This window comes from Ruditapes philippinarum, unplaced genomic scaffold (assembly GCF_026571515.1).
Source record: "Ruditapes philippinarum isolate M1 unplaced genomic scaffold, ASM2657151v2 ctg8948_1_1_1_1, whole genome shotgun sequence".
NCBI lineage: Eukaryota > Metazoa > Mollusca > Bivalvia > Venerida > Veneridae > Ruditapes > Ruditapes philippinarum.
The window spans coordinates 1-17,110 of NW_026862978.1; the positions used below are offsets into that span (position 1 = coordinate 1).

The 17,110-nt window shown below is 34.8% G+C and overlaps 1 protein-coding gene across 1 annotated transcript in view; it reads right to left on the reverse strand.

Moving 5' to 3' along the window:
- Positions 1-684: 684 nt before the first annotated feature.
- The window catches only part of LOC132720823 (serine/threonine-protein kinase PAK 2-like), a 33,783-nt gene continuing 17,357 nt past the window's right edge, over positions 685-17,110 (reverse strand). The window contains exons 3-4 of the mRNA XM_060705048.1: positions 14,760-14,873; positions 685-830 (exon numbers count right to left, since the gene is read on the reverse strand). Coding sequence (XP_060561031.1) covers positions 14,790-14,873 — 84 coding nt within the window. The 3' untranslated portion in view covers positions 685-830; positions 14,760-14,789. The remainder of the gene's footprint in view (positions 831-14,759; positions 14,874-17,110) is intronic.

The following is a 17,110-nucleotide window of genomic DNA, read 5'->3' on the forward strand; positions in this document are numbered from 1 at the left end:
AAGGAAGATAATCAATAGAACCATTTTTTGTAAAATTGTGAAAGAAGAATATATTTCGTATTGATACTTGCAATGTTAAAAATAAACCTACACATAACTTTTTACACGCAAAATGCCAGGAAGAACCCAGGAATAGGTCCGTTGCTAGGCAACATAATGTAAATGATGCTTTTTAATTATGGTGGCTGTATTCCAAAAATATTCTACAACATTTATTAACTTTTAATAACATAAAACAATTTTTTTTCACCAAAATTCATTTTAGCTTAAAAGTTGTTTCCTCATGCACCTTTAAACATCACAAAGATCAAAGATTTGTATGTGTATTTTTAATTACTTACTGGACACCATACTCACAAATTATGTATATCTTTGTAAATAAGAAAGACACGACCTTCAAATTTTCAGGAATTACTTCTGATATTTCATAGATTCAGAAAATTAAAAAAAGTGAAAATCAAAAATTTGGTCAAGAAACCCCATTTTTGCATTCCATGACACATATAATGTAGGAGTTGTCTTGCCAAGATTTCACAAGTGGGGACAGATTTGCCAAGGGACAGACTGACTCCATTTCACCCCCTTCAAACTAAGTTTATGGGGTATTACAATGTTTAAAAATGTTATACTTTAACATTAAAACAATAATTAGTATACTGTGTAATAACAAACAATGTGAACATTATTCCTGTACTAAACATAAATGGGACACTTTCTGTAATTTCTTGACAGGTGATGAACTGTTAATGTGTGCACAAGTAGTCTATGAAGCCAATGATGAAGCAATGCTGAACCAGCAGTCATGTTTTGAATACACCTATCACATGCTACCTGAAATATATAAATAAATAACAAATATTAAAAAAATAACAAACAAGGGAAGCAGTGGGAGGTTGCAAAATACCTGCTGAAAGGAGAAAATTTATTAACAAGAGGGCCCAGAGGGCCCTAATTGCTCACCTGAGAACAGTCAAAGTGTAGCCCTTTTCACCGCCCAGAAGCACAATTGAAAACAAGGGACAGCTAAATTGAAAAAAATTTGTACACTGTCACCAAGAAAATTTTTGTGTAAAATTATTTCAAAACTGAACCAGTGGTTAAGATATTGTCTTGGATGTTTTTGTTTCTAATTTTAACTCTGGCAGCCATTTTATTAAATAGTTCAGCCTGTCACTAAGTGAGAGGTAAGCTAATAAAAGATGATAGAAAAAGAGAGGGAAAAACAAAACATTTGACCTGGCTGGGGTTTGAACTGTCAAGCTCAATCCCCCTGGGGAGGGGCCAATTTTGACCCTAGGGGTTTTATTTCAACAAACATGGTAGACATACACTAGAACATATTTCGTGCCAAATATCTAAGCTTATTTAGGTCTTTAGAATACATGTAATATCATCAATGATCCCTGGAGTGGGGTCAAAATTTTGACCTAGGGGCTTTTTTTGAACAAAGAGTTTTTTTTTTATAGTTTTTAACTATATATCATATAAAGAAAATCAATGACCCCTGGTGCCAGGTCAATTTTGATCCTAGGGCATTTATTTGAACAAACTTAGTAGACATCCATAAGAAGATGTTTCATGCCAAATCTATAGCGGTTTTGGATTGTCACAGTAAGATTTTTTAAAGTTTTTACTATATGCATATAAGAAAATCAATGGCCCTGGGGCTGGGCAAATTTTGACCCTAGGAGTTTCATTTGAACAAACTTGGTGGACATCCACTAGAAGATGTTTCATGCCAAATATCTAAGCTCTACCTTTTTTTGGATTATCACCAGAAGATTTTTTAAGTTTTTACTATATACATATTAGGAAAATTAATGACCCCTGGGGCGGGGCCAATTTTGAGCCTAAAGCTTTTTTTAGGACAATCTTGGTAGACATCCACTAGAAGATTTTATTATGCCAAATATCTAATCTCTAGCTCTTTTGGATTGTCAAAAGATGATTTTTTTTAGTTTTTACTATATACATATCAGGAATATCAATGACCCCTGGGATGCGGCCAATTTTGACCCTTGGGCACTAGTTTGAACAAACTTGGTACACATCCACTAAAAGATGTTTCATGCTAAATATCTTATCTATAGTGCTTTTGGTTGTCACAAGAAGATTTTTTAGGTTCTTACTATATACATATGAGGAAAATCAATGACCGCCTGGTTGTTGTCACAAGAAGATTTTTTAGGTTCTTACTATATACATATAAGGGAAATCAATTTTGACCATTGGGATTTTATTTGAACAAACCTGGTAGACATCTATTATAAGATATTTCATGCCAAATATCTTAGCTCTACCTCTTTAAGATTTTCACGAGAAGTTTTTTTTAAAGTTTTTACTATATACATATAAGGAATATCAATGACCCCTGGGATGCGGCCAATTTTGACCCTTGGGCACTAGTTTGAACAAACTTGGTACACATCCACTAAAAGATGTTTCATGCTAAATATCTTATCTATAGTGCTTTTGGTTGTCACAAGAAGATTTTTTAGGTTCTTACTATATACATATGAGGAAAATCAATGACCGCCTGGTTGTTGTCACAAGATTTTTTAGGTTCTTACTATATACATATAAGGAAAATCAATTTTGACCATTGGGATTTTATTTGAACAAACCTGGTAGACATCTATTATAAGATATTTCATGCCAAATATCTTAGCTCTACCTCTTTAAGATTTTCACGAGAAGTTTTTTTAAAGTTTTTACTATATACATATAAGGAAAATCAATGACCCCTGGGGTGTGGCCAATTTTGACCCTAGGGCTTTTATTTGAACAGACTTGGTAGACATCCACTGCCAAATATCTAAGCTCTAGCTCTTTCGATTTTTTACAAGAAAATTTTTTAAGATTTCTGTAAAAAAATCTTTTGGTTGCCATGGCATTTGAACAACTTTGGTAAAGCTTCATGCAAGAAACATCTCTGCAAAGTTTCAACAAATTTGGCCATGTGGTTTAGGATCAGGTGAGCTAAAAAGAGTATAGTCTAAAATCACAAATTTATTATCTGGACATGCCAATGAGAGGCAAATTGCCTTTTTGTATTGATGGTTCCCATAAAGTTTTGTTCAAATCAATCCAGCAGTTGCAAAGAAATAGCATTATTGCTCTATAATACATACTTCATACATGTAATTAATCAAGGGCCATAACTATGTGTTGAAGGATCTGACCAAAACAAGGCAAGGATATGCGCATCTCCTCTTAGAAATGATAGTTTTCATGCAGAGAAGTAGCGCAGAAATAATTATTGCTCTATATGCATACTACATAACTAATCAAGGGCCATAACTCTGTATTGAAGGGTTGGACCAGAACAGGCACTGCTCAGTTGCCACTATATGATCAATCGCGAGCTTGTTTTTCAATATAAGCCTCATATAGGGTGAAATAGCATCGTATAGTATCAATTTATTTGTGCTGTTGGGGATAGTGTACAAATAAAATCTCCTCCTGGTATTGATGGTTCCTATAAAGTTTCCTTGAATTCCAGCTAGTAGTTGCAGAGAACTAGTGCAGAAACGAAATATCGGATGTACAGATGGAATCGGACGGACGGTCAAGGCCAAAACAATATCCTCCTCCTGATTCCATTGGCGGGGATAACAAAATTGGTAGACACTCACTAGAAGATGTTTCATGCCAAATATTACTCTAAGCTTTAAAAAAAAAAAATATTTTAAGTTTTTTCTTTTAGTTGCCATGGCAACCAGAGTTCTGCATGAAATTAATTCTTTGAATAATTCTTAATGGTGACCACCAAAGAAACATTCCTGTAAAGTTTGGATGTATAGCGGTTTATGAGGAGATGTTGTTTAAAGTAAAAGTTTACGGACGCCACACCTGATTAACCAGTAGGGGACTAAAAAGTTATATCTTACAAATAAGCTTGCTATATATAGGCCTTAAAAAAATATCTGTGTTTGGGGGAACCTGGCCCGAGTGTTTTTTTTTCTTCATATTTATCGATTTTTTTCTAATTGTCTGAATAAAATTTCAAAGAGCTAAAAATATCTATGACCTGTTTTATAGTAAAAACAAAATTTGTAAAAGAACTTTAAAGATATTGACTCACATAAGACCAATTTTGGACTAGTCAAATAAACTTCAAAATTAGTCAAGGCAGAGTTACTTTTCTTGTAGACTGCACATCTATCCATTAAGATCTATCTACGTAAAAAAATTCATGTTGATACCTCTTTTAGTTTGTGAGTTATGTCCTGGACAAGATTTTCTAAAAGGTTAAATAATTCAAAAACGGGGCTTAAAAGAGTTATGGTTCTTTTGCACTGAACTTCTACCCAATGAGATCTATCTACATACAAAGTTTAATGTTGATATCTGTAATAATCTTAGAGCTATGTTCTGGACAAAGTTCAGTGTTAAAATGAACAAAGGGCAAGAACTCCAAAATAAGGCAAAATGGAGTTATGGTTCTTGTGCATGGCATATTTACCCATTGAGATCTATCTTCCTACATAGTTTCATGTTGATATCTCTTATAATTTTAGAGTTATGTCCCCGACAAAGTTCAAAGTTTAAAAATAAACAAAGGGCAATAACTCCAAAATTAGGCAAAGCAGAGATACGAGTCTTACGCACTGCACATCTACTTATTGAGATCTATTTACCTACAAAGTTTCATGTTGTATCTGTAATAGTTTTAGAGTAATGTCCCCGACAAGATTTTTCTAAAAGGGGAGATAATTCAAAAATGGGGCGGAACAGAGTTATGGTTCTTTTGATTGCACTTCTACCCAATGACATCTATCTACCTACAAAGTTTCATGTTGATATCTCTTATAGTTTTAGAGTTATGTTCCAGACAAAGTTCAAATTTTAAAAATGAGCAAAGGGCAATAGCTCCAAAATTAGGCAAGCCAGAGTTACGGTTCTTGAGCACTGCACATCTACTCATTGAGATCTATCTACCTACAAAGTTTCATGTTGATATCTTTTATAGTTTTAGAGTTATACCCTGGACAGGATTTTTCTAAAAGGGGAGATAATGCAAAAATGGTGCAAAATAGAGTTATGGTTCTTTGACACTGCACTCCGCCTTAATGCCCTATACCACTGTGTGAAGTTTAAACAAATTATCTTCAAGGGTTTTCAAGTTATGCTCCGGACAAGACAACGGATGTACTCACAAAAGGGTACTTATGTGACTTTTCCTTTGATCTTTTTGGCCATTTTTAGTCACACAATGCTTAAAAAGACACACAAGTAATAATGGATTAAGAGAATTTACTGTTACCCATTGTTCTCCAAATCACACAAGTACCTCTGGGTTCATACGGATGGACAGACGGATAGATGGACAGACAGACAAGGTGGAGACTATATGCTCACTCTTCGGGGAGCATGAAAATCATCCAGGCCTAAAATAAATCTAAGCCTTAAGGGTGCTGATCCTTGTGGCCTGTAAAATATATAATTTTGCATAGACTGATACTAAGATGGAGACAAAAGTTTTAACAAACTAGTATCCACAATGCGATGTCATCAGGAAGGGATGATGGAGATCTTTATCGTCAAAAGCAGGTGGTTGGGTAAATGACATTCAACTGGACAGCAGTGTGATATTTCATCCAACACATTAACTGCCTTAAGGGCCCAACAGATAAGGAACGCAACTACCGGCAGCCAAGGTATTCATTATGAGGCTTCAGCAGCTAAGGTTAACACGTTACAATATTCTAAAAACAAAACATTTACACTGTTACCTATCAAAGAATTTCTCATTGAGGATAGTGAAAATTTTGACATAAATAAAAATGGATGAGAATGACAACGAAGTATGTTTAAACATAATTATTTAGATTTCTTTTTATTTGTTGTAATATTATTTTCTACAAAGTATAATAAATATAAAAAGCATCGCATATAAACTTTGCAGAGGCAAGTTTTATTAAAGAATCATTGATACAATATTATAAGTGATGGATACGTCACAAATTTTAAAATTCTGCAATGTGAAAACAGTTTTTGAATGAATACCATGTTCAACTGTTTGAAACACATAACAGCGATGGATATACGTCACGTTGTTATTGACCATTCATTATGGACGGTGGCATGACGGATACCACGTCAAATATGCTACAATAACGAATCAGTATGTTATTAGATTCAAAGTCAATTAATTGCCAAAAATTTTGTTTTGTTAGCGACAGAAATATGTTATGGTAAATTTTTCAATATGGTCGGCGAATACACCTTCGGCCACAAATATGTTTGGAGATAAATTGAATGAGAATATCAAGCAACTGAAAGAAAACAGAACAAGTCTTACATCAACAAATCGGAAGCCTTTTTTAGGAAAAAGGGGAGGGGGGGTGTATCATACAATTGGAACCAAACATTCAACATATCAGCATTCAACAACGATGGGCGAACAAATCAAAATTACACAGGAAGACAAAGAGGGAAAGGGATGCAGAAAAACATAAACAAGAAACATGGCAATGCCATGAAACCAGGTTTTCAATTATCACCATTGTAGATAAATATGTTGTATTTGAAATACAAATACAAGCAACAAACAATGTAACTATGTGCAATGTAAAACATGAATAATGTAGGAGGAATTGCCACAGAGGAAGTGTTCACTATAATTATACTCTGTATAAAGAAAAAAAAACAAAGGGCCATAATTAAATGAAAAATTATTCAATCACAAAACCCCGACAATATGCACCAGGGCACTGGATGACAAAGCTACTGTGAAAGTTTGAACAAAATCCGTTGAGAAATGTAGGAGTTCAGCACAGAAGAATTTTTTCACTATAAATTCTGTATAAGGAAAAATAACAAAGGGCCATAATTAGGTCAAATATTATCCAATCACAAAACCCCGATAATGTGCATCAGGGCACTTGATAACAAAGCTTCTGTGAAAGTTTGGTCAAAATCTGTTGAGAAATGTAGGAGAAGTTGCGCATGGTAAAAATTGTTCACTATATAATCTGTATAAGGAAAAAAAAACAAAGGGCCATAATTAGGTCAAATATTATACAATCACAAAACCCTGACTATATGACCCTAAGGCACTTGATGACAAAGCCTCTGTGAAAGTTTGGTCAAATTCCGTTGAAAATGTAGGAGGAGTTGCGCACAGAAAATTGTTCATATGTATCCTATATCGGGAAAAAAACAAAGGGCCATAATTAGGTCAAATATTATCCAATCACAAACCCCGACAATATGCGCCAGGGCACTTGATGACAAAGCCTCTGTGAAGTTTTGGTCAAAATCCATTGAGAAATGTAGGAACAGTTGGGCACAGAAGAAATTATTCACTATATATTCTATAAAAGGGAAAAAAAACAAAGGGCCATAATTAGGTCAAATATTATCCAATCACAAAACCCCGACAATATGCGCCAGGTCACTTGATGACAAAGCTTCTGTGAAAGTTTGGTCAAAATCCGTTGAAAAATGTAGGAGGAGTTGCGCACAGAAGAAATTGTTTACGCCCGCCCGCCCGCCGACATACCTACCTCAATCTAATAACCAGTTTTTTCCTTCGGAAAACCTGGTTAAAAAGTAATTTTATTAAGTGAATCTTTTAAAGTTTAAACAATCAATTTTGCTGTTAATGAATGTGATAAAATTAGGCAGGAGTTGTCTCGATTCTTAAATTGCAGCATAATTGAATAAGCTACGCATGACATCGAAAATGAATTTATATCAAACATTTTTATAAGACCAAAAAAAGATGGACGCATTAGAATTATTTTAAATTTTAAGCAATTTAATACTAACTATGTAGATAAATCACATTTTAAAATGGAAACTTTACAATCAGCATTGTGTTTAATGAGGAAGGACGGTTACTTGGCTTCGGTAGATTTGTCGGATGCATATTATTCTATTAGTATAAGGGAAAGCGATCGGAAATATTTCCGTTTTTTCTTTGACGGAATTAAGTATCAATTTACCACGGCTGGTTACGGGTTATTCCCTTGGTCCAAAAATCTGGACAAAAGTATTAAAACCAGTGTTCGCACACCTACGAGCACTTGGCCACGATAGCCTATATTTTATAGACGATTCATGTTTAATGGGAGACTCTTTTCAAACTTGTTCAAAAAATGTTTTAGATACAGTAAAATTAATGGACAGTTTTGGACTTACGATAAATGAATCAAAGTCGGTACTTATACCATGCAAAAAGTTGGTTTTCTTAGGGTTCATACTCTGCTTTGAGACTATGACAGTGCGATTAAAAAAAGCAAAGCAAGATGACATCATTAACATTTGTTCTGATTTTTTACGCAAAAAGAGGATAACTATACGCGAGTAAGCAAAACTAATAGGAAAAATGACAGCCACATCACCGGGGGTTCGGTACGCCATTTTGTATATTAGACCGTTAGAAAAGGTTAAAGAGAAACAAAATTAAAAACAAAAACAAATTAAAGAAATCTACCTATTTTTGATTTCAGAACTTCCTTCTTTGGTTATTGCAAATTCTAAAATCTCCCTCTTTTTGAAGAAAAATTTTCACTTGATCATTGAAAAAGTTCACATGTATGTAAAGACATTTTGTAACAAGAGGGCCATGATGGCCCTGAAGTCGCTCACCTGTATATAGGCCCCCAGAGCGGGGCCAGTTTAAACCCCAGGGCTTTTGTTTGAACAAACTTGGTTGACACCCATTAGAAGATATTTCATGCTAAACATCTAAGGTTTGGCTTGTTGAGTTTTTTAAAAAAAGATTTTTTAAGATTTAACTATACACATATAGTTAAAAACAATGACACCCCTAGGGCGGGGCCAGTTTTGACCCCATTTGACACTCACTAGAAGATGTTTCATGCTTAATATCTAAACTCTAGCTATTTGGTCTTTTTTAAATCAGATTTTTAAGTTTTTTGCTATACACATATAAGGAAAATCAATGTCCCCCGGGGCAGGGCCAATTTTGACCCTAGAGCTGTTATTTGAACAAACTTTGAAGACACTAACTGGAAGATGTTTCATGCTTAATATCTTAACTCTAGCTATTTGGGTTTTTTCAAAGAAGTTTTTTTAAGTTTTTGCTATACACATAAATAAACTCAATGACCCCCGGGGTGAGGTCAATTTTGACCCAAGGGCTTTTATATGAACAAACTTTGTAGACACTCACTAGAAGATGTTTCATGCTCTATTTGAACAAATTTGGTAGACATCCATTAGAACATGTTTCATGCTAAATATCTTAGCTCTAGCTCTTTGGGTTCTTTAAAAGAAGATTTTTTAAGTTTTTACTATATGCATTTAGGGAAAATCAATGACCCCCTTGGCGGGGCCAATTTTGACCCCAGGGCTTTTATTTGAACAAACTTGATAGACACTCACTAGAAGATGTTTCATGCCAAATATCTAAGCTTTACCTTTTTGGGTTTTTTAAAAGAAGATATTTTAAGTTTTTCCTATCGGTTGCCATGTCAACCAGAGTTCTGCCTGGAATTAAAATATCAAAGCTCTAGGGCATTTACTTTCAGACCAGAAGATTTTTCAAGTTTTCACTATATGTATGTAATGAAAATCAATGACCCCCCGGAGCGGGGCCAATTTTGACCCTAGGGCCATTATTTGAACAATCTTGATAGAGGACTACTACACAATGTTTCATGCCAAATATCTAATTTGTAGCCTTTGCCAAATCAGAGAAGAAGATTTTTTTAGATTTTACTATATACATATAAGGAAAAACCTATGACCCCCCGGGGCGGGGCCAATCTTGACACTAGGGACAAAATTTGAACAACTTTGGTAGAGGACCCATAGATGATACCATATACCAAAAATCAAAGCTCTGGCCCATGTACTTTCAGACAAGAAGATTTTTTAATTTTGTGTTTTTTGAAATCCTTTTCTGGCCCTATGACCTACATATGCAACAGACCGGAACCATTTGAACAACTTTGAAAGGGGACCACCCAAGGATCATTTCTGTAAAGTTTGGTTGATGTGCAGTAATTGGTTTCAGAGGAGGTGTTGTTAATGTTCAAAAGTTGACGACGCACGACGACGGACACAGGGCCATCACAATAGCTCACCCTGAGCATTGCTCAGGTGAGCTAAAGATATCACAAATGCGCTTGTCCGTCTTCACACTGATAATACAACTAGTTGTACATATATAAATCATTTGGGTGGTAAAATAAAAAATTTAGATTGTATTGCGCGACAAATTTGGTTTTGGTGTATAGAAAAGAAAATACTTTTATCCGCATGTCACATGCCTGGAGTGTCGAATAAACAGGCAGACGGATTAAGCAGAAATGGAAACGACGACTTATAATGGTCATTAAGTGAAATAATTTTTCAAAAACTAAGAATGAAATTTCCACGATTAGAAATTGATTTATTTGCTTCAAGACTTAATGCAAAATTGCCAAAATATGTAACTAGGTATCCAGATCAAAACGCATTTGTTGTTGAGGCTTTTACATTTTCTTGGAATAAATGTTTGTTTATATTACATGTTTCCTCCTTTCAGCCTGATGTCGCGCATATTACAAAAAATCGAAGCGGACAAAACAAAGACAGTAATAATTGCCCCACTCTGCACAACACAGGCATGGTGGCCAATTTTAACAGAACAAGCAAATTCGTTGAATTTATATCCCCCGCTGAGTACTGGTTATTATTAACACAACAACTGAAGACATAAGGCTTTATTTATATATTAATCATGGCATAAACTGTAATATTCTTTGAACTTGAAGCCTTGTACCTTCAAACAAGAAGAATTTTTAAGTTTTCACTATATACATATAAGGAAAATCTATGACCCCCTGGAGTGGGGCCAATTTTGACCCCAGGGCTAAAATTTGAACAATTTTGGTAGAGGACCTATAGGTTATATCATATACCAAATATCAAAGCTCTAGGCATTGTACTTTCAGACAAGATTTTTTAATTTTGCATTTTTGAAACTCCTTTTCTGGCCCTGTGACCTACTTATGCAACAGACCGGAACCATTTGATCAACTTTGGCAGGGGACCACCCTAGGATCATTCCTGTAAAGTTTGGTTGCTGTGCAATCATTTGTTTCTGAGGAGATGTTGTTTAAAGAAATTGCTGACGACGCACGACGACGGACGGTGGGGGATCACAATAGCTCACATAGATGTAAAAACATCTTAATCTCCAGACTTCATTGCCATTTTCAAGGCATCAAGAAGGGATCTCACAATTTTCAAATATTTTTAAATGTTATTGTAACAAATCATTTTAATTCTTCTTTAATAAAAACTAGAAATATGTCCATAGGACACGGGTGCCCCCACCGCGCCACTGTTCTGTCAATCTTATGACTCTAGGTCAAATATTTTTTGAAAACTAAAAATCTTTTTACTAAGTAAAGGGCAAGAACTTTACAAATACTGAATAAATCCCCAAGCAAACCCCAAGTTGAAAATTGCAAATTTATACTACTGTAATTCAAGGGCAATAACTCTAACAAAACTGAAAAAAATCCACATGCAAAGTCCCAGGTTCAGAGCATCACAGTGAGGTGAATCATTATTCCTGTAATTTAGTGATGTTGATCATTATTCCTGTAAAGTTGGTCGATTCTAACTAAAGCACTCAAGGATCAAATAACAACATAATGAAACAGTTTTTACTAAGTCAAGGGAAATAACTCTACAAATACTGGATAAATCCACAAGCGAAACCCCAGGAACAAACTAAATATGCTGAGCAACTTTCCAATAAGGTTAAATGACCCTATGTCAAATCCTTTTTGAGTTACATGCGACACATGTTGAAAATTACAAACATTTTCTAAGTCAAGGGCAATAACTCTAAAAATACTAAATAAATCCAGACGAAAATACCCAGGTGCACAACTACACATGCTGATCAACATTCCTGTAAAGTATCATGACTCTAGGTCAAATACTTTTTGAGTTACATGCGACACAAGTTGAAAATTACAAAATTTTACTAAGTCAAGGGCAATAACTCTAAAAATACTAAAAATATCCAGACGAAAATACCCAGGTGCACAACTACACATGCTGATCAACATTCCTGTAAAGTATCATGACTCTAGGTCAAATACTTTTTGAGTTACATGCGACACAAGTTGAAAATTACAAAATTTTACTAAGTCAAGGGCAATAACTCTAAAAATACTAAAAATATCCAGACGAAAATACCCAGGTGCACAACTACACATACTGATCAACATTCCTGTAAAGTTTCATGACTCTAGGTCAAATACTTTTTGAGTTACATGCGACACAAGTTGAAAATTACAAAATTTTACTAAGTCAAGGGCAATAACTCTTAAAATACTAAAAATATCCAGACGAAAATACCCAGGTGCACAACTTCACATGCTGATCAACATTCCCATAAAGTTTCGTTGAATTCCAGCCATTAGTTGCAGAGAACTACTCCGGAAACAAAATTTGGACAAAATTTTACTGAGTCAAGGGCAATAACTCTAAAAATACTAAAAATATCCAGACGAAAATACCCAGGTGCACAACTTCACATGCTGATCAACATTCCCATAAAGTTTCGTTGAATTCCAGCCATTAGTTGCAGAGAACTACTCTGGAAACGAAATTCGGACGGACGGACGGAAGGACAACGCCAAAACTATATCCCCCTCCCGATTCCATCGGCAGGGGATAATAAACTAGAACTATCGCTGAATGCGATTCATAACCCCACCAATGTCCTTGACAGAAGACAACTTGGAAAGGTGGTTAAGGGAATAACTTTAGTGGCACAAATACATAAAAAGAAATGATCTCTGGTGGAGAAAAGACTAATTGTACAGGTAATAGTATAAATATTTATTATCAAATCATGTTTGAAACAGTTACAAATAACCTTTCATTTTCCCAATGTACAAAACATTTTATAAGTCAATTTTTGACCTTCAAGTGTGGCCTTGACCTTAAGCTGGCACAAAGGTAAGATGGGTTCTGCACATTGCCCAGTTGGGGTGAACAATTGAGTAAAGTTTGAAGAAAATCCTTCCATTAGTATAGAATTTATAGAGCAGACACGACATATTGTCTAGTATTGATTGTATGTAAATTTAAAGACTTAAAAAGGGGCATAACTGTGTCAAAATGCAATACAGAGTTATGAAACTTGACCTGCATATCTTATTTGTGACACCTCATATAACTTTTAAGTTTCAAGCAAATACCTTTTCTAGTTTCAGAAATATTCAAGTACATGTGAAAATTTAAGAACATTTTCTAAGTCAATTTTTTACCTTCAAGTGTGACCTTGACCTTTAGCCGGCACAAAGGTGACATTGATTCTGCACATAACTTTGTTGAGGTGAACATTTGAGCCAAGTTAGAAGAAAATTCTTCTATTAGTAAAGGATTTATAGAGTGATCACAACATATCGTCTAATATTTGATTGTATGTAAATTTGAAGACTTAAAAAGAGGCATAACTTTGTTAAAATGCAATACAGAGTTAAGAAACTTGACCAGCATATCTTAATTGTGACACTTCATATATATTTTAAGTTTAGAAATATTCAAATTACATGTTAAAATTGAAGAATATTTACTAAGTCAGTTTTTGACCTTCAAGTTTGACCTTGACCTTAAGTCGGCAAAAGGGTGACATGGGTTCTGCACATTACCTTGTTGAGGTGAACATTTGAGCCAAGATTGAAGAAAATCTTTAAATTAGTGTAGGACTTACAGAGCAGACACAACATATTGTGTAATATTTGATTGTTTGATATTTGACCCTCAATTGTGACCTTGACCTTGAGCTGACACATGGACAACATGGGTTCTGCACATCCACTTGTTGAGGTGAACATTTGAGCCAAGTTTAAAGAAAATCCTTCAATTAGTGTAGAAATTACAGAGCGGAGTAAAAAATTTTCAGCCTGTTCCCCAAAACACAGATTGTCTTTTTGGCCATACCAAGTTTGATTACAATATCTCATTCCTAACTCTAAATAGTGTCTGGAAACCATTTTTCTATTTTTCGTAATGTCAACATTGACCTTGATCCAAGGGGGTCCAAATGCAATACCAACCAAGGTTTCCACATAAGGTATAAAGCAACCTCATTTTTACATCTAAAACTGTGCACATGACCCTAATTTCATGGCTGTACATCAAAGGACAAGACACTAGGTCACTTTGTCAAATTCAAGGTCAACTGATAGTAAAGTTCAATTTAAAGCAGCTCATGGTCAAAATTTCATAGCTGTATATCAAAGGACAAGAAAGTAGGTCATTTGTCAAAATCAAGGTCAGCTGATATTAAAATTCTCACATCTAACTTTAGTTAATTCAGAGAAGGTTTTTTAAGTATTAACTAAAAACATATAAGGAAAACCAATGATCCCCAGAGCAGGGCCAATTTTGACCCAGGGCTATAATTTGAACAATTTTTGTAGAGGTCTACTAGACAAGGCCTTATGCAAAATATCTAAGCTCTAGGCATTGTGGGTCTTTACAAGAAGTTTTTTTAAAAAAAAATTTCTTATAATTCCTTTTGGTTGCCATGGCAACCAGATATTTGCATAAAATCAAATTCTTTGAACAACCTTTCAAAGCCTTTCACGCGAAGAACAATGCTGCCAAGTTAAGTTGAAATTAGAAAAGTAGTTTTTAACAAGAGGATTTTTTAAGTTCATTATATAATCTATATAACAGACAGACAGACAGGCACGCACGCACGCTAGCACACACACACACACACACAGGTGAATCGTTATATGCCACCTCAGCATCTGCCTTAATCTTACCTTAAAAATTAATAGTTCCTGGAAAAGTTAGTGTCCTTTCTGTGATTCCTTGGAAGCCATTATAAGAGGAACTAGACTGGCTAAAGGCTTAGCTAGACGTAGAAATGGATGCTAAAATAAACAAAATGCATACATTTTAAGTATTATTAAAAAGTTTAACAAGCACTGGTGTTGCAAACAAAACTAAGGTTTTGAAACTTGAAGGGTTTTTGTCACAAAAACATAATTGTCTCCCAAAACGATGTATTGTCATTCATGTGAAGTTTCATTGAAATCCCACCAGTAGCTTCACCTGTGAAAGCCGGACAAGATTTTTCTATTTATAGCTCTGATGGCCATTTTGTGCAGTGAAGCGGAATGTGCCTGTATTCTGCACAACTAGGGATGGTACTGATCACTCCTGTAATTTTTGGTTAAAAGTCCCACCAGTAGTTTGACTTGTGAAGGCGGGACAAGGTTTTTCTATTTTTAGCTCTGGCGACCATTATGTGCAGCAAAGCAGAACTGTGATGCCTGTGATGTGCACAACTAGGGATGGTACTGAACACTCCTGTAAAGTGTGGTTTAAATCCCATGAGCAGTTCGACCTGTGACAGTCAAACAAGCTTAATAGGGATGGACAGAAAGACGGCGAAGGCAAAAACAATAACAAAATAATAAGAGGGCAATTATGGCTCTACATGACTGACTAAGATTGATCACTAAACAAAAATGTCTTTGTTAAATACAAATGCCCCTGGCCCAGATTCTTGTCATTTACAGTTTTCACAAAGGTTAACCCATTTACTCAGGGTATTTTGAACCCTTGGGCCATAATTTGAACAATTTTGGTTTAGGTAAAGTACACAATGTTTCATGCCAAATATCTAACCTCTAACCATTGTCAATTTAGGTTTTTACTATATTCATATAAGGAAAGCCTATGTACCCGGGGGGGGGGGGGGCCCAATTTCATTTCAACAACTAAGATACAAGACCTATAGATGATATCATATACTAAATGTCAAAGCTCTAAGTGATGTATCTTCAGAGAAAAAGATATTTAATGTTTTTACTATAAGTACAAAATAAAAATCAATGACCACGGGGGTGGGCCAATTTTGAACCCAGGGCTATAATTTGAACAATCTTGGTATTGGTCCACTTCAAAATGTTTCAAATATGTCAAATATCTTACCTCTTCATATAAGGAAAACCTATGACCTCCGGGGCCAGGACAATTTTAATACTAGAACTATCACTAAATGTGATTAATAGGAAATGAGGAAGTTACTAGTAACAGAATACCTTGTAAAAGAATTGAAATAGAGATATAGTTGTGGGCAATTAAAGATAGTTGTGGATTTTGTATGTTGTATTTCCTTTCACTGTGGTTGACCATTGATGAAGTTTTATTGAATTACTCTTTAATAAGTCCAGAAAGAGTTAAGCTTCTTGAGCAATGCACTTCATCTCGTTGCCCTTGACCATTGTATAAAGTTGCATTGAATTCTAAACATTAGTTTTTAAGTTATGCATCTGACAAGGAAAATAAATAAAGGCAATAACTCTACAAATACTGAAGATAAAGTTATGGTTATTGTACACTGCACTTCCTCTCATTGTGCTTGACCATTGTATGAAGTTGTATTGAATTCCAACTACTAGTTTTCAAGTTATGCACTGGACAAAAAAGTAACAAAGGGCAATAACTGTAATTAGTCCAAATAGAGTTATGGTTCTTGTGCACTGCACTTCATCTCACTGCCATTGATCATTGTATGTTGATTCTTTGAATTCCATCCATTAATTATTATGCACAGGACAATAAAAAGTAACAAAGGGCAAAAACTCTTAAATGAGTCAAGAAAGAGTTATGGTTTCTGTGCACTGCGCTTTCTCTCAATATACTTGATCCATGTAATTGTATTGAATTCCAACTAGTAGTTTTCAAGTTATGCTATGGCCAAGAAAAAAGCAATGGAAAAGTAACAAAGGACAATAACTCTATAATTACTCTGAATTGAGTTATGGCTCTTGTGCACTGCACTTTCTCTTATTGTGCTTGACCATTGTTTGAAGCTGTTTTGAATTCCAACCAGTACTTTTCAAGTTATGCTTGAAGGGCAATAACTCTGTAATTTGTCAAAATGGTGTTATTGTTCTTTTGCACTGCACTTCCTCTTAATGTGCTTGACGATTGTATGAAGTTGTATGGAATTCGAACTAGTACTTTTCAAGTTATGCTCCGGACAAGGAAAAGTAACAAAGGGCAAAAACTCTGTAATTAGTCAAGATTAAGTTATTGTTCTTGTGCCAGGGTTCATACAGATCTCCAATGCCAAAATTCAAGGACTTTTTAAGCACTA